This window comes from Telmatherina bonti (genome assembly GCF_933228915.1).
Source record: "Telmatherina bonti genome assembly, chromosome: 12".
In the NCBI taxonomy this organism is placed as follows: domain Eukaryota; kingdom Metazoa; phylum Chordata; class Actinopteri; order Atheriniformes; family Telmatherinidae; genus Telmatherina; species Telmatherina bonti.
Genome location: NC_136610.1, coordinates 6671555 through 6689838, shown reverse-complemented (window position 1 = coordinate 6689838; position 18284 = coordinate 6671555). Strand labels below are relative to the sequence as shown.

The 18284-nt window shown below is 46.6% G+C and overlaps 1 protein-coding gene across 1 annotated transcript; it reads right to left on the bottom strand.

Annotated features, from left to right (window-relative positions):
• Positions 1–13: 13 nt before the first annotated feature.
• rest (RE1-silencing transcription factor) lies at positions 14–13308 on the bottom strand. The gene is made up of 6 exons (XM_079250595.1): positions 13188–13308; positions 7189–7451; positions 6568–7116; positions 6134–6294; positions 5974–6057; positions 14–2842 (listed from the first exon to the last, which is right to left on the bottom strand). Exons 2-6 carry the CDS (start codon positions 7434–7436, stop codon positions 1125–1127), a joined length of 2760 nt encoding a protein of 919 aa, XP_079106721.1. The 5' UTR covers positions 7437–7451; positions 13188–13308; the 3' UTR covers positions 14–1124.
• Positions 13309–18284: the final 4976 nt, after the last annotated feature.

Below are 18284 nucleotides of genomic sequence, written 5' to 3'. Positions count from 1 at the left end.
TGAAAATGTGAGCGACACATGACGGGTGTTAGTTCCGAATGACCCAACAGAACCCTTTCATCCTGGTTCTGAGCGGCCCATTCAGGCACAGTTCATGATGTACTGACAATAAGTTCACAACAACCACTTCCTGTCAGATCAATAAACATGTTCAAAACCGACCCGATCAGACAGCTGCAAATCAGGAAACGGTCCTGAAGATCACACCATCATCCTCCTCACCACCCCGCAGGTTCAGAACCAGAACCACATCTGGACCACAAAGTTCTGAATTATTTAGAGGTGGTTAGAGTGGTTCCACAACAACCGAGAGTTTCATCATCATCAAACTAAAAGGATGAAGTCCAGATGGAAGCGTGTTTATTGATCTGAATGAGGACAGAAAGTAAACAACAACCACGTAAGGAAAACAAAGGAAACAGGCGGAACCGACAGGTGACCTGGACTCGGAACCAACGCCAGCTGATTGTCGAAGGCACTGAAAGTTCAAAACTGGACTTTGTGACATGGTTCTGATACCAGAGAACCCGGTTCTGCTTATTTGGATTCTGCACTACTGATAGATCTGAGACACCAGAACAGAACCGAGTCCAGAGTTGTCTCCAACGACCCGGGACCAACTGGACCTGAAGGTTTCTGGATCATCTGAACTGAAAAGTTTGTAAAGTGACTGAATTCCGGGCGCTTCTGCAGATGACCCATTCCAGGACTACCAGAACTACCGATAAACTCATCAGCCGACTCATCTGGGTTTAAAATCAAATTCATCAACGAAAGACATGATTGGTTCTCTGGCCTGTCACATGACCACTACAGCAGGGAAAAAAAAAACATCTCCATGGAAACTGTAATCGCCATGGAAACCGTAACATGTCTAAAAAAACCAGATGGAGCCACTGGTGTCGGCCTGAGTCGTCGAACCAAGACCCGGTCCAAACTGTTCCAAACCATCAAAGAGAAAATGTGAAATTGATTTTAATGAACGGGTCAGAACCAGTGTCCTGACCCGGCAGTGGGCAGAGTCCAGAACCCGTCCAGAACCATCTAAAGCAAAAAGCTGATTAACTGATATCAGGTTATACAGAACAAATGTCCAGTTGGCGTGTTGCCATGAAGACCGTGCTTCATTTTTGGGTTTTGCTGGTACCGGTACCGTCCATGTAGTAAACGTTGACCAAGTGGCGGTTCAGGTGGCGCCGGTACTCCACCTCCAGCGGGAACGTGCGGTCGCAGAAGATGCACATGTGACTCTTGAGCTCGGTTGGCGTGGGTATCTCCTCAGTGGGCGTTTCCGGGTCGTTGGACATTTTGGCGGGCCCGGCACCGGTACTGTTCATGCCAGAGTCGTCGCTGCCCTCCGAGGCGCTGTCACTGATGTCACTTCCTCCCTCGTGGCTGCTGTGGATGCCCTCGTCATCCTCTGGCTCCGTGGGTTTGCTCTGCGGGCTCGGAGGTACAGGAGAAGACGGTGAGGTCGGTTTGATGAAGGTCGGCGTGGCCCGGTCTGCAGCTGAACCTGGTGGTTCTGGTCCGGAGCTCCTGGGTTCTGAAATGTCCATCTGATCCAGAGGTTTGCTTGGAGACTCTTTGGGTTCTTGTGGAACCGGTTCCTCTGTGGGTGAGCTGATCTGTGTTGGACTGGTTCCTGTCAGCTCAGTTTGGGTCGGGTTGTCTGGTTCGACAGAACCTTCTGGAGCGTCTGAGGGTGGATCGATGACAGGAGGTGTCTCCTTTGGACCCTTCTTGCTGGAAGTTCTGGTCTTCTGTTTCACAGCTGCTCCTCCTTTGGACTTTGAAGTCGGGCCGGACCCGTTCATCTTGGTTTTCCCGACCGACGGCTTCTCCGCCGCCTTCACACGTCTGGTCTTGCAGGACTTTTGGGAAAGATCTAGAACCTCGGTGGACTTCCTCTTGGTGGCCTTGTCCCTGACCACCTTTGCTTTCGGACCAGAACCGTCTGGTTTCGGTGAAGTTTCCTCCTCGTGTTCTGGAGTCTTCTCGGACTTCTTTGAACCAGACTTCCTGTTCTTACCGAGGTTTTTGTTGTCGTTCTTCTGACGCTCCTTCGCCTTCTCAGGCCTCACCTTCTGGACCTCCTCAGAACTTCTTGCCTCTGCTTGGAATTTTTGGGATGTGGGTTCTTCCGCTCGGTCCCGGACTGCAGTTCTTTCAGTGGGAGGCTTCTTGGCCCGTTTCTTGGCCTTGTCAGAACCTCCGGTTGGTGGAGTGGTCTCTGGCTGGACGTCTTTAGCAGCTGCTGTCTCTGTCGGAGTCTCTCCGACCTTCTTCTGCCGGGTGACGATCTTCATCTTCGGCGTTTTCTCAGACGGGACGTTTGGTTTCTTGGCAGCCTTTTCAGAACTTTCAGTCGGTACCTTCTGGTCAGTACCGGGCCGGCCGCTCTTCTTTATGGACAGATTGATGGGCGAGGAGTCGTCATCCCCGTCATCCCCGTCGTCCCCGTCGTCCAGGTCCATGTCCTCCTCCATGCCAGGAGAAGCTTTGGAGTTCTCATCTGCGCCGTCAGAACCAGGTCTCTTGACCCGGAGTTTGACTTTGGACACGTCCAGCGCAACATTGCAGCCCGAGTGTCTGGACTTGATGTGGTACTGCAGGTTGCACTTCTTGGAGGCGGCGTACTTGCAGAGCGGGCAGAGGAACTGGCGAGGGTTCAGGTGGAGCTCCACGTGCTTCTTGAAGTTGCTGCGGTCGGCAGTCTTATACTCGCAGTACGGACAGGACAGCGGTTTGGGACCGTTGTGGACCTGCCGGGCGTGGCGGGTCACCTCGTGCTGGTTGGCCGCCAGGTAGGAGCAGCTCTCACACTTGAATGGACGCTCACCTGCAAACAGGAAGAGACAAACGTCTTAGAGGACAGGTGAGACTGACAGGTCTCCATCAGGACATCTAGAACTGCCTGCTGCTTCTTCTCAGCTGTTAAACCAGGTGACTCCACCTGCGAGGACGATCTGTTCCTGATCTATACTCAGACATCAGCTGTACCAGTACACCAGATACTGGTACCCCAGTCCCACCAGCAGTTTGTATGTTCTAAACGGAACCATTAAAGCAAATTCAGCCAATCCAGATTCATTCGTTCGTTCATTTTCTTTCACCGCTCAAAACCGTTCAGAGGGAAACTGGAGTCTGTAACAGCCATCACTGGGCGAGAGGCAGGGTTGATCTGGATTCAGACACCCTTATTTATCCCGAAGGGTCAATTCCATTTACAGACATGGGTCGCAGAGAGGGGCAGGACGTTTCACACATACACACACGCACAAACACACGCACACACTCACAGTTTACACATCGTCAATGTACAGAACATCGGAACATAAGACGATACAGCCAGACCGTGTCGCAGGTTCACCATCAGCGACAAGATAACAACTACAGCAGCTGGTTCTGTTGTGGGGATTAAGTCTAGTTCTGGTTCTGTATTGGGGATATGTCTGGTTCTGGTTCTGTGGTGGTGATAAGTCTGGTTCTGTGTTGGGGATAAGTCTGGTTCTGGTTCTGTGGTGGTGATAAGTCTGGTTCTGTGTTGGGGATAAGTCTGGTTCTGTGTTGGGGATAAGTCTGGTTCTGTGTTGGGGATAAGTCTGGTTCTGGTTCTGTGGTGGTGATAAGTCTGGTTCTGTGTTGGGGATAAGTCTGGTTCTGGTTCTGTGTTGGGGATAAGTCTGGTTCTGTATTGGGGATATGTCTGGTTCTGGTTCTGTATTGGGGATATGTCTGGTTCTGGTTCTGTGGTGGTGATAAGTCTGGTTCTGTGTTGGGGATAAGTCTGGTTCTGGTTCTGTGTTGGGGATAAGTCTGGTTCTATATTGGGGATATGTCTGGTTCTGGTTCTGTATTGGGGATATGTCTGGTTCTGGTTCTGTCATGGTGATAAGTCTGGTTCTGTGTTGGGGATAAGTCTGGTTCTGGTTCTATGCTGGGAATAAGTCTGGTTCTGGTTCTGTATTGGGGATAAGTCTGGTTCTGGTTCTGTATTGGGGATAAAACTCGTTCCATCTTCCAGGAGAACTTTCTTGTTTTTGAGTGAGAAGAGAATGACGGCATTTTGTTCTCACGGACGTGTTTGAAGACAGTTCTGGACAAATCGGGCCGGCAGAACTTTTTTTTTTTTGGACTCCAAGAAGTATCTTGTGATTGGCCGGACATGTGAGGTGGGCATGGCTAACACAGAAAAGCATCAAGCAGGCGTTTTGGGGTTTCCCTGCTCCAACACACATCAGACTGTTGCAGTTGACATCAACACGCACCAGTCTGTCATTACCAATAGATCTGAGTCAGGTGCGTTGCAGCAGGGAAACTCCCAACAGGACTGCAGCTCTGGAGAACCAGAGTTGCCCATTCAGGAGGACATGCATGAGCTCAGAACATGAAGACACACACACACACACACACACACACACACACACACACACACACACACACACATACACACACAAGCAGAACAACACAAGCAGATGTTACATTACCGTGTTAGTCCACCTGGTGGCGGATCAGAGAGAAATGACACAAACAGGTGATGAGAGACAAACAAACGTGACTACCGTTACTGATGTCATGTCACAGTGTCAGACAGGTGAGTTCTGATCCAATCACAACAGTCCAAATCCTACAGGTAACCGGGTTAAACTTACAAGCAAACAGGTGATCCATCACGTGATCGGACAGAACCGATCACATTTTTAAAGAGAAGACTGAAACACCTGAACGGAACCTTAAATTTAACGTGCAGATCCAGCAGACGGAGGAGTTCTGGTCCACCGGCGGGTCAGATTTAAACCAACGGTTCTGATGAGGACTAGCAGGAGAGATCATATTTCACCAGTTTTAGCCTCTCTACACTGGCTCCCTGTTAAATCCAGGATAAAGTTTAAATTCTTCTCCTCACATATAAAGCTCTCCATGAGCTCCATTGTACATAAAAGATCTTATAGTTCCATATATTCCAAATAGAGCACTTTGCTCTCAGACTGCAGGTTTACTGGTGGTTCCCAGAGTCTCAAAGAGTACTATGGGAGGAAGGGCCTTTAGCTATCAGGCTCCTCTCTTATGGAACCAGCTCCCACCGTGGGTTCAGGAGGCAGACTCCCTCCACACCTTTAAGATGGAGCTGAAAACCTTCCTTTTCCATGATTCTTATAGTTAGGATATGAGCATCTCCTGAGTTGGAGTCTGCATGTACGGGACCCAACTGTCCAGGTTATGCTCATTGCTCTTATAGTTATGGGTAGTCTAGCCATCCATTACTTTTGTAGCAATGTGGATGTTACCTGATGCACTGAGAAGTACTTCGCTCTATTTATTAATGTATAAATATATGCCAATATTGCCGTCTCTAACTTATTTCTCCTTTTTTCCACAGGTCTTCCTGAATAAGTGCAGTTGTACATGTTGATCTGTCTTTCCTGTCGTCTCCACCCCAACCAGTCGAGGCAGACGGCTGCCCTCCCTGAGCTGGGTTCTGTCGGAGGTTTTCTTCCTGTTAAAGGGGAGTTTTTTCCTTCCCACTGTCGCGTCATGCAGCTCAGGATGATTCGATGCAATCAGTTGGTTTCTATTATAGGATATGTATGAATTGGTTTAAATTGATGTGTATGTAAAGTGTCCTGTGACAACGTTGTTGTGAATTGGCGCTATACAAATAAAGCTGAATTGAATTGAATGATCGGGACATGTGACCATAAAAAAAAGGTTGAACTCAGGATTTAAATCTGGAAATAGTTCACATAATTTCACCCGGATCAGTTTATTCTTCTTCTGGTCTTTGTTGTTTTCTGGTACTTGAATCATCCGCAGAGGTTTGGTTACATTATTTATTATTACCACAGAAGAAGAAGGAGGAGAAGATCAAAGTACGGTGTTTTATCTGGGATCAATAAGCAGCTTGGAATTAATCGTTATGATAATTTAAATCAGAAAAAATCGCTTTCTCACACACACACACAGTCTCACCTGAGTGTGTCCTCATGTGTCGGGTCAGGTGTGTCTTCTGAGAGCTGGAGTAGTCGCAGTACAGACACTGGAACGGACGGACACCTGGATAGGAGACGCAGTGTGATCATGTGACCGTACGGGGACAGGTGGGTAGCTGGGCGGGGACAGGTGTTCTTACCTGTGTGTGTGCGGATGTGTTGGATGTAGTTGCTCTTCCGGTCGGAGAAGTAGGAGCACTGGCTGCAGGTGTGCAGTTTGCTGGGGAAGTGGTTTCTCAGGTGTTTCCTCCAGTGGTACTGGCTGACGGTGGTGTACGGACACAGTGTACACTTAAACACCCTGGAAACACACACACACACACACACACACACACACACACACACACACACACACACACACGTTTACCTTCGGATCAATAACGTCTCACCTGAAAATAAACCGCAGATCCTTTGAAGCCTGAACACCTGGACCAGTAGCTCTGACGTGAGGCGGGAACAAGAACAGGAGTTCTGATTGGTCATCAGAGGTTGGACTTGGAATGTGGGCGGAGTTTAAGCTGGGAAGAGATCAAAGGCAGTTTTGTCCCAGTGTGTGTGTGTCCAGGTGTGTTACCTGTGGTCGTCGCCCTCCTTGCTGTGGTGCTTCAGGTGGGCGATGTAGTGGTCGTATCGGTTGGTGTTGTAGCCGCACCGCTCACACCTGATCAGCCCTTTGATGTCTCCTGGTGTGTTTGCCGCCTCGCCGCTGCTGCTCTCCACCTCTACGGCGGACGCGGTCTCGGTTTTCTCCACCTTGGCCTTGCTCCGCCCCTCCACCTGGTTGACCACCATCATCTTGCTGATGCTGTGGGTGCTCAGGTGTTGAACGAAGTCCTGCTCGCTCTGAGCCTGGAAGTGGCACGGCTTGCAGCGGAACGGCTTCTTCTTCTTCTTCGCGCTCTCTGAGCCGGTCGCCGGTCCGTCTTTGCGTTTGATGCCCTGCTGGGTTGTGGAGGGGCGGAGCTTAGGACACCTGGATCGGCCCTCAGCTTTGTCCCCCTCGTCGTCCTCCTCGTCCTCGTCTCTGTTGTCTCCCGAGACGCCCACCTTGGCGTTGGCGCCCGGGGACTCTGGATACTCCACGATGCAGACCTCTCTGTGGTTCTGGTTGTCGTAGCTGTACCTGCTCAGACACGCAGGTGAGTAAATGGCGAGTGGCGGGTTGGAACTGACAGGAGCGGGTTTAACTCGGTACCTGATGATGCCTTCGTCCTCACTGTCGGAGTAGCCGCATCCCACCGTCTTCAGCTCCATCATCTCCTTCTCGTCTGCCACGCTGCCGTCACCGCCACCGGCCTCTGCAGCCGTCACCGCCGCCACGTTGGCCAGCATCACCAGCTGAGGGGCAGGCAGCGTGTTCCTGGGCATGTCGCTGAGACCCGGCCCGTCCTCCACCAGTGACACGCCCACAGGAAACACGGAGAACACGGTCTGAGCCGCCATGCTGACGTACTTCACCTGCCGACACATAACGGCATCTTCACACGCAAAGTCTGGATCGAGAGACGGATCGGGGTTTTTGCTTCATAATTATACCTTCATATATATATATATATATTATATACTTGTATATGTTTTGTTTGTTTTTTTTATCTTCATTTGTGTATATATATATATATATATGTTAAAAAATCTTTTTTTTGACAAATAAATATAATCCGTTATAACTTTTTTGTAATTTTTATTGTTTTTATTGATCTTTTTACTTGTCTTTTTGGGCGTTGTAGCAGCAGAATGATGACTGAGCTGCTGGTTTTTTATTTTTTTACGAACTGAAATAAAGAAAAATAAACAAAAAAAAAGTTTTTTTTGGTTGTTTTTAGTTGACAAAAATCAGCAAAATCGAAGAATCCTGAGAATTTAAATCAAATCGGGATGAAAGCACATCGTCACAACCCTAGTTAAGGGTCTGGCTCGGGAACCAGATCCTGGCTCCAACACGCCCCCCCCACCCACCTCGACGACTCCCTACTAAAAGGTCACATCAACTTTTTGTTGATCTGGTTCAACGAAGCCCCAACAGAAGTTATTTCCGGTTCCATTTCCTCTAGAATGGCTTTAAACGTCGTCCTTTGATTAAAAACTGAATGAAAACTAAACAGTCGGACTGGATTTTATCGGATTTACACAACAGCATGTCGTAGCTGATTTGGCAACGTAGCAGGATACGTAGCATGGCAACGCTTTGTTTGGGGGGGGTGGCGGCTTGTCTTAGTATATTGAGTTCAGCTCTTGTTGAATTAACAGTGAGGATCACTGCTATAGACTGTAAATAAAAGATGGATGGAGCCTCCGTGACGTCACCCGTAGGTTTTTGAAGAGCTGAATTGAAGCTCGATGGGCGGTTCCTACCATCGCCATCTTGGCAGGGACACGCACTTCGTCTCGCCCGGTAAATACAAATATGGGCAAAGAGGTGGAGATGAGAAGGGGGCTGTGATTTTCATGGGGGTTGGATGATTGTCATCTATCAAACCTGCCTGTAGCTAAGAGCTAACTGAGCTAACCCGGAGGTAACAGGAGCTACCCAGCTAACGGAGGTAAGCGGGCTAAAGCTAAGTCACGTTGTTAACCGGCTAAAAACCGCAGTTGTTCTACATTCTTCTGACTTGAAGCGGGAGATCGGGTACCTGTCAATCAAAAGGACACACCCTAAATGCCGAATTTTGTGATTAAATTACTTTTAAACGGGCGAGTTGGAAAAAAATTCACTCCCCCCACAGTTGTCATGAAGGTAAACCTGACCTATTAAACCTAAAATGGATTTTTGTACCAGGCTGTAAACATGTTTATTTCTGCTGTGAAGTTGGTCTTTTTAACATGGGAGTCTATGGTGATTCGCTCTGTTTTGCAGCCCCTAGTGGATGAAGGAGGAACTGCAGTTTTACGCCCTTCTGCATAGGCTTCACTTTTAACTGCCGGAGGTTGCCGCTTGCATGATACCAGAGGAAAAGGCAGAGCAGCACTGTCCCTTCAACAGAGGGTTTGACCTCGACTGTAAACAGTGCAGAGGTGAGTTGTGAAGCTTCTGTCTGGCCAGAAAGAGGCGCTGTTCAGTCAACTTGAAATATAACTTTAATGTTACATTAAAGAATAATAGTTATAGAAGAAAGTTAATTATTAAAATTGAACGATTGCATTTATTTCTTTCTGCCTTGGGTAGGCACTGCCTAAACACCACTGGTTACCAGTCCTGGCCAAGCAATGAGCTGGGTTTTCTCACTGGTCAGTCGTCATTTCAGGAAATAACGCCCTGGCGGGCAGTTGTTGTGTGACATCGTCCGGGTGGTTCAGCCGGTTTCAGTAGTGCAGAGTGAAAGCAAAGGAAGGTGGTTAATTCCCAGCCGGATCGAACCAGCTTCCTGTAGCCATCCAGTTGTTTCCTCAGGCTTCCTGTAGCCGTCCAGATGTTTTCTCCCTAGCTTCCCGTAGCCGTCCAGATGTTTTCTCCCTAGCTTCCTGTAGCCGTCCAGATGTTTTCTCCCTAGTTCCGGTAGCCGTCCAGATGTTTTCTCCCTAGCTTCCAGTAGCCGTCCAGATGTTTCTCCCTAGCCGTCCACATGTTTTCTCCCTAGTTTCCCGTAGCCGTCCAGATGTTTTCTCCCTAGCTTCCTGTAGCCGTCCAGATGTTTTCTCCCTAGCATCCCGTAGCCGTCCAGATGTTTTCTCCCTAGCTTCCCGTAGCCATCCAGATGTTTTCTCCCTAGCTTCCCGTAGCCGTCCAGATGTTTTCTCCCTAGCTTCTGTAGCGCCCAGATGTTTTCTCCCTAGCTTCTGTAGCGCCCAGATGTTTTCTCCCTAGCTTCCCGTAGCCGTCCAGATGTTTTCTCCCTAGTTTCCTGTAGCCGTCCAGATGTTTTCTCCCTAGCTTCCCGTAGCCGTCCAGATGTTTTCTCCCTAGCTTCCCGTAGCCGTTCAGATGTTTCTCCCTAGCTTCCCTAGCCGTCCAGATGTTTTCTCCCTAGCTTCCTGTAGCCGTCCAGATGTTTCTCCCTAGCTTCCCAGAGTCGTCCAGATGTTTTCTCCGTAGTTTCCGGTAGCTGTCCAGATGTTTTCTCCCTAGCTTCCTGTAGCCGTCCAGATGTTTTCTCACTAGCTTCCTGTAGCCATCCAGATGTTTTCTCCCTAGCTTCCTGTAGCCATCCAGATGCTTCCTCAGGCTTCCTGTAGCCGTCCAGATGTTTTCTCCCTAGCTTCCCGTAGCCATCCAGATGTTTTCTCCCTAGCTTCCTGTAGCCGTCCAGATGTTTTCTCCCTAGCTTCCTTAAGCCGTCCAGATGTTTCTCCCTAGCTTCCCAGAGTCGTCCAGATGTTTTCTCCCTAGCTTCCGGTAGCCGTCCAGATGTTTTCTCCCTAGCTTCCTGTAGCCGTCCAGATGTTTCTCCCTAGCTTCCGGTAGCCGTCCAGATGTTTTCTCCCTAGTTTCCGGTAGCTGTCCAGATGTTTTCTCCCTAGCTTCCGGTAGCTGTCCAGATGTTTTCTCACTAGCTTCCTGTAGCCATCCAGATGTTTTCTCAGGCTTCCTGTAGCCGTCCACATGTTTTCTCCCTAGCTTCCCGTAGCCGTTCAGATGTTTCTCCCTAGCTTCCCTAGCCGTCCAGATGTTTTCTCCCTAGCTTCCCGTAGCCGTCCAGATGTTTTCTCCCTAGCTCCCCGTAGCCGTTCAGATGTTTCTCCCTAGCTTCCCTCGCCGTCCAGATGTTTTCTCCCTAGCTTCCTGTAGCCGTCCAGATGTTTTCTCCCTAGCTTCCCGTAGCCATCCAGATGTTTTCTCCCTAGCTTCCCGTAGCTGTCCAGATGTTTTCTCCCTAGCTTCCCGTAGCCATCCAGATGTTTTCTCCCTAGTTTCCCGTAGCTGTCCAGATGTTTTCTCCCTAGCATCCCGTAGCCGTCCAGATGTTTTCTCCCTAGCATCCCGTAGCCGTCCAGATGTTTTCTCCCTAGCTTCCAGTAGCCGTCCAGATGTTTTCTCCCTAGCTTCCCGTAGCCGTCCAGATGTTTCTCCCTAGCTTCCCTAGCCGTCCAGATGTTTTCTCCCTAGCTTCCTGTAGCCGTCCAGATGTTTCTCCCTAGCTTCCCAGAGTCGTCCAGATGTTTTCTCCGTAGTTTCCGGTAGCTGTCCAGATGTTTTCTCCCTAGCTTCCTGTAGCCGTCCAGATGTTTTCTCCCTAGCTTCCTGTAGCCGTCCAGATGTTTCTCCCTAGCTTCACGTAGCCGTCCAGATGTTTTCTCCCTAGTTTCCGGTAGCTGTCCAGATGTTTTCTCCCTAGCTTCCGGTAGCTGTCCAGATGTTTTCTCACTAGCTTCCTGTAGCCATCCAGATGTTTTCTCAGGCTTCCTGTAGCCGTCCACATGTTTTCTCCCTAGCTTCCCGTAGCCGTTCAGATGTTTCTCCCTAGCTTCCCTAGCCGTCCAGATGTTTTCTCCCTAGCTTCCTGTAGCCGTCCAGATGTTTTCTCCCTAGCTTCCTGTAGCCGTCCAGATGTTTTCTCCCTAGCTTCCTGTAGCCGTCCAGATGTTTTCTCCCTAGCTTCACGTAGCCGTCCAGATGTTTTCTCCCTAGCTTCCCGTAGCCATCCAGATGTTTTCTCCCTAGCTTCCCGTAGCCGTCCAGATGTTTTCTCCCTAGCATCCCTAGCCGTCCAGATGTTTTCTCCCTAGCTTCCTGTAGCTGTCCAGATGTTTTCTCCCTAGCTTCCAGTAGCCGTCCAGATGTTTTCTCCCTAGCTCCCCGTAGCCGTTCAGATGTTTCTCCCTAGCTTCCCTCGCCGTCCAGATGTTTTCTCCCTAGCTTCCTGTAGCCGTCCAGATGTTTTCTCCCTAGCTTCCCGTAGCCATCCAGATGTTTTCTCCCTAGCTTCCCGTAGCTGTCCAGATGTTTTCTCCCTAGCTTCCCGTAGCCATCCAGATGTTTTCTCCCTAGTTTCCCGTAGCTGTCCAGATGTTTTCTCCCTAGCATCCCGTAGCCGTCCAGATGTTTTCTCCCTAGCTTCCAGTAGCCGTCCAGATGTTTTCTCCCTAGCTTCCCGTAGCCGTCCAGATGTTTCTCCCTAGCTTCCTGTAGCCGTCCAGATGTTTTCTCCCTAGCTTCTGTAGCGCCCAGATGTTTTCTCCCTAGCTTCCTGTAGCCGTCCAGATGTTTTCTCCCTAGCTTCCTGTAGCCGTCCAGATGTTTCTCCCTAGCTTCCTGTAGCCGTCCAGATGTTTTCTCCCTAGCTTACCGTAGCCGTCCAGATGTTTCTCCCTAGCTTCCTGTAGCCGTCCAGATGTTTTCTCCCTAGCTTACCGTAGCCGTCCAGATGTTTCTCCCTAGATTACCATAGCCGTCCAGATGTTTCTCCAGCTTATTCCAGGTGTTTCTCCAGCGTCCTGTAGCCGTCCAGAAGTTTTCTCCCGGTTCTTCCAGATGTTTCTCTAGCTTCCCTTAGCCGTCCAGATGTTTTTCCAGCTTCCTTTAGCCGTCCAGATGTTTTTCCAGCTTCTTCCAGATGTTTCTTCCAGCTTCCTCTAGCCGTCCTTACAGCCGATGTGATCTAATGACAGCCTGTCAGCCATTTTGGAACAGCACCACGGTTCGGTCGACAGCGCCTCGCGGACACAAACACGAGACAAAAACCTAAATATGAAGTAATAAAATAGGAAACTGAAAGGTTTAATCATATTTTTAAATAAATTAACTTTACAAGGATTTGGGAAAGGAGAATTTAGCTTGTTGTAGCGCGAGGATCAGGAGTTTTAGGGTTAAACTGGGAGATTAAAAAGTTCTACTGGGACCCGGTTATATGTGTGCGTGGTTCCGGTGGGACAGCTGGGTCGAACCGGCTGGGTCGAACCGAACCGGCTGGGTTTGTTCGGGTTTTCCTGCTGACAGACTGTGTTGAGCTGAGATTTCTGCCATTTTCACTCACAGACTTTCTCTAAAGTTTGCGGAAGTTGAAGGAAGCGTGTCCCGCAGCGATGCGGGGTTAAAAGTTGGTGTTTGGTGTCAGGTGTGTGTCGGCGGAGATCTGGGGCCTGCGGCGGGTTTGGGTGTCGGAGTGTTAGCCATGGTCCTGATCAGCCCTGGACAGCGCCTTCTTCTCCACCTCACCGCCTCCATTTTCCCCAAACTTTCCAGCCGCTGCAGCGCCGCAAAAAGCGCAGAAAGACCCGCTCCGAGCCCCGCAGCCCGGCCCCGCAACCCCGCACACTCACCGGATCCCCGATCCCCAACTCTCAGGAACTTTTCCAAAACTTTTATTCCTCTTCTGGACCTCTTTTCTTCGACGAACAGCGCAGTGAAAAAAGTGGAGAGAAGTTTCCGCACATTCCTCCACAGCTACGTACGGGCGTGACGTCATCACGTCGCTGCTCTGAACCAGCTCCGCGCGTGTTTGTAGTCTTTAATAAAACTACATGTTTGGTGGTTGTGTTTTCTGCTCGAAGTTGGTTCTAAAAACATTTTGCAATCAGTTATCTGTTATCAATAATCTATCACCTGTAGCAGAAAAATTCCGACACTTCTGGCTCTCTGATTATCCGAAACAGAGGAGCAGGTTAGAGTTGAATTAATGGATATGAGACAGTTGGACTCAATGAGTCAGAACCATGATAATTTGGACCAAAGGTTCTCCATGAGAAGTCTCAAATACACAGAATGTCCTATCAGACAGATTCCAACAGTGATGGAGGACAGTCTGGTAACAGCAGAAGATCCATGGTTCTGCTTTGAACTCTGGATCAGATGCTTGTTTTCATCAGCTGGTTGTTGTTTTCATCAGCTGGTTGTTGTTTTCATCAGCTGGTTGTTGTTTTCATCAGCTGGTTGTTTTTATCAGCTGGTTGTTGTTTTTATCAGCTGGTTGTTGTTTTCATCAGCTGGTTGTTGTTTTCATCAGCTGGTTGTTTTTATCAGCTGGTTGTTGTTTTCATCAGCTGGTTGTTGTTTTCATCAGCTGGTTGTTTTCATCAGCTATTTGTTGTTTTCATCAGCTGGTTGTTGTTTTCATCAGCTGGTTGTTGTTTTCATCAGCTGGTTGTTTTCATCAGCTGGTTGTTTTCATCAGCTATTTGTTGTTTTCATCAGCTGGTTGTTGTTTTTATCAGCTGGTTGTTGTTTTCATCAGCTGGTTGTTGTTTTCATCAGCTGGTTGTTTTTATCAGCTGGTTGTTGTTTTCATCAGCTGGTTGTTGTTTTCATCAGCTGGTTGTTATTTTTATCAGCTAGTTGTTGTTTTCATCAGGTGGCCATCTTTTTTTATTTACTTTTCAAGACTGGATAGGATAATGGTTGTAGTTGCATAAGACTTATTTAACATTGTTCTCCTGAGAACAGAATAGAAAAGATTATATCACTGTTTTGGTGTTTTTATTTAAATGACACCAGAACTATCCTGCAACAAAACTCTAAAAACATTTTGCAATCAGTTATCTGTTATCAATAATCTATCACCTGTAGCAGAAAAATTCCGACACTTCTGGCTCTCTGATTATCCGAAACAGAGGAGCAGGTTAGAGTTGAATTAATGGATATGAGACAGTTGGACTCAATGAGTCAGAACCATGATAATTTGGACCAAAGGTTCTCCATGAGAAGTCTCAAATACACAGAATGTCCTATCAGACAGATTCCAACAGTGATGGAGGACAGTCTGGTAACAGCAGAAGATCCATGGTTCTGCTTTGAACTCTGGATCAGATGCTTGTTTTCATCAGCTGGTTGTTGTTTTCATCAGCTGGTTGTTGTTTTCATCAGCTGGTTGTTTTCATCAGCTGGTTGTTTTCATCAGCTATTTGTTGTTTTCATCAGCTGGTTGTTTTTATCAGCTATTTGTTGTTTTCATCAGCTGGTTGTTGTTTTCATCAGCTGGTTGTTTTTATCAGCTGGTTGTTTTCATCAGCTGGTTGTTGTTTTCATCAGCTGGTTGTTGTTTTCATCAGCTGGTTGTTGTTTTCATCAGCTGGTTGTTGTTTTCATCAGATGGTTGTTATTTTCATCAGCTGGTTATTTTCATCAGCTGGTTGTTGTTTTCATCAGCTGGTTGTTTTTATCAGCTGGTTGTTTTTATCAGCTGGTTGTTGTTTTCATCAGCTGGTTGTTGTTTTCATCAGCTGGTTGTTGTTTTCATCAGCTGGTTGTTTTTATCAGCTGGTTGTTGTTTTCATCAGCTGGTTGTTGTTTTCATCAGCTGGTTGTTTTTATCAGCTGGTTGTTGTTTTCATCAGCTGGTTGTTGTTTTTATCAGCTGGTTGTTTTTATCAGCTGGTTGTTGTTTTTATCAGCTGGTTGTTGTTTTCATCAGCTGGTTGTTTTCATCAGCTGGTTGTTGTTTTCATCAGCTGGTTGTTTTTATCAGCTGGTTGTTGTTTTTATCAGCTGGTTGTTTTTATCAGCTGGTTGTTGTTTTCATCAGCTGGTTGTTTTTATCAGCTGGTTGTTGTTTTTATCAGCTGGTTGTTTTTATCAGCTGGTTGTTGTTTTTATCAGCTGGTTGTTGTTTTCATCAGCTGGTTGTTGTTTTCATCAGCTGGTTGTTGTTTTCATCAGCTGGTTGTTGTTTTTATCAGCTGGTTGTTTTTATCAGCTGGTTGTTGTTTTTATCAGCTGGTTGTTTTTATCAGCTGGTTGTTGTTTTTATCAGCTGGTTGTTGTTTTTATCAGCTGGTTGTTTTCATCAGCTGGTTGTTTTCATCAGCTGGTTGTTGTTTTCATCAGCTGGTTGTTGTTTTCATCAGCTGGTTGTTTTTATCAGCTGGTTGTTGTTTTCATCAGCTGGTTGTTGTTTTTATCAGCTGGTTGTTTTCATCAGCTGGTTGTTTTCATCAGCTGGTTGTTGTTTTCATCAGCTGGTTGTTGTTTTCATCAGCTAGTTGTTGTTTTCATCAGCTGGTTGTTATTTTTATCAGCTAGTTGTTGTTTTCATCAGGTGGCCATCTTTTTTTATTTACTTTTCAAGACTGGATAGGATAATGGTTGTAGTTGCATAAGACTTATTTAACATTGTTCTCCTGAGAACAGAATAGAAAAGATTATATCACTGTTTTGGTGTTTTTATTTAAATGACACCAAAACTATCCTGCAACAAAACTCAGTAAATTGTTGTAGTTGTAAAATATAACAAAGATAAGTGGTTGAAGAATGATTAATGTTTCTGATTCACTGTGTTGTAGTACTCTCATAAAGTAATAAACTAATGATACAATATGTAATATAACTATTGGTAACATTAACTCAGAGGAAATATTGAACGATTAAAAACCAAACTTGGCAGCATTTTTATTATTATTGATGACATTCATGTGAGGTTTCTTGGACAAAGGTGACATCTGCTGAAGAAGTTTTAATCTAATAAATGCACATTTAGATTGATTTGGAAGACTTCAATGTTTTTCTTTTTATCTGAATCTTATGTTAGTTTTCAGATGATGTAGAGAAATTTAATATTGAATGAATGTATGCAGTATTGTTTTGCTATAGGTTTAAATCTGTAAACTGTATTTCAATATTAACTTCTTGAAGTTTGAGTATTTTTAATATTGTTTTCCTAAATTAATGCAGAGATGATGCTGAAGTATGTGGAAAGAGGAACACGAGGCCAGGAGGCAGATGCAGATGAGCAACCATCTACTAGCAGCTATGTGGACTCTGGGACTTCTGAAGGTACAGAGAGTCCTGCCACTGGGAGACCATCTCAACCAGTGACACTACAGAGAACTATACGACCCCTCCAGCTGACCTTGCTCTTGGTCAGCACACAGTTTACCTGCTGATCGTGTGGAGGTTGTACAGTCCATTTAAAGTCAAGCAGATTTCACTTTTCCAAAAGGAGCTGATGATGGAACATTTCATACGAGCCTTCAGATTAAAAACAATGCAAAGACAAAATTAGTAGTTCTGTTACTTTTATTGGAATAATTGAAAAGATCTTTTATATTATTGTGTTTACAGTTTTATTCTTCTTTTCATTTTTTTTTATGTTTAGCATTGTTAATTTTGTCTTCATACTGTTAAGATTTTCATTTCTCCACCATGCTTAAAATACAAATAAAGACAACTGCTGGGAATTCCATCCATCCATCCATCCATCCATCCATCCATCCATCCATCCATCCATCCATTCATTCATTCATCCATCCATCCATTCATCCATTCATCCATTCATCCATCCATCCATCCATCCATCCATCCATCCATTCATTCATCCATTCATCCATCCATCTCAGCCCAGACTTCCCTCTCCCCAGCCACATTTGCCAACTCTGCGGGGGGATCCAGAGGCGTTCCCAGGCCAGCCGAGAGATATAATCCCTCCAGCGTGTCCTGGGTCTTCCCCGGGGTCTCCTCCCAGAGGGACGTGCCTGGAACACCTCACCAGGGAGGTCCAGGAGGCATCCTGACCAGATGCCCGGGCCACCTCAACTGGCTCCTCTTGATGTGGAGGAGCAGCGGCTCTACTCTGTTCTCCTCTCAGATGACCAAGCTCCTCATCCTATCTCTAAGGGAGAGCCCGGCCACCCTGCGGAGGAAACTGTTGAATATGTTGGTGGTTGGCAGATCTTGCATAAGATACAATTGTTAAAAGGATGTCTTCACAGAATTTACAAGTTTTAATTGCATAAAAGTAGATACTTCAACACTACTGTGCACTTGTAACGGGGAGACTTCAACATCACAGGAAGTATTATTATGTTTTTAATGGATGTCAGTTGAAAACAGGTTTTTAATGTGACTTAATAGGATATTTTTGTCCTGAAAAGTGAGGACAGCAACAACATACACACTGATGAATCAAACTGATGCTTCCTGTTTTAAATGGGGACCACAATGCAGTTGTGCTACGTGCCCCCAGATGACTAACAGCAGCCCTGCTTAATATTTACCAGGTTAGATCAATTTTTCCTCCAAAACTGCCTCAGTTCTTGGTGTCGTATATTCAACAAACTGTTGGAAAAATTCAGAGATTTGCCATGATAGCGCCACACATTTGCTGCAGATTTGTCAGCTAGACACGCTTGCTGACAATATTCTGTTCCACCACATCCCCAGTACTGCTCTGTTGCAGCTTTTCCTAAACTGGGAAATGTGGGGAAAAACATAACCTGCATTTATCAAATACATTTTTTTATTTTTATTACTGCTGTCAAAATGAGCTTGTCAATACAAAGAGTTAATCTCTTGAATGAACCCCTTTATTGTTCTTATTTATGGAGATTCTGACAGTTTTCAAGCCTTATATTTAAATAATGGCTGCACAATTATCCATTTTAATGTATCACAGAATTAACCACTCAGTTGTATGCAAATCTACTGGG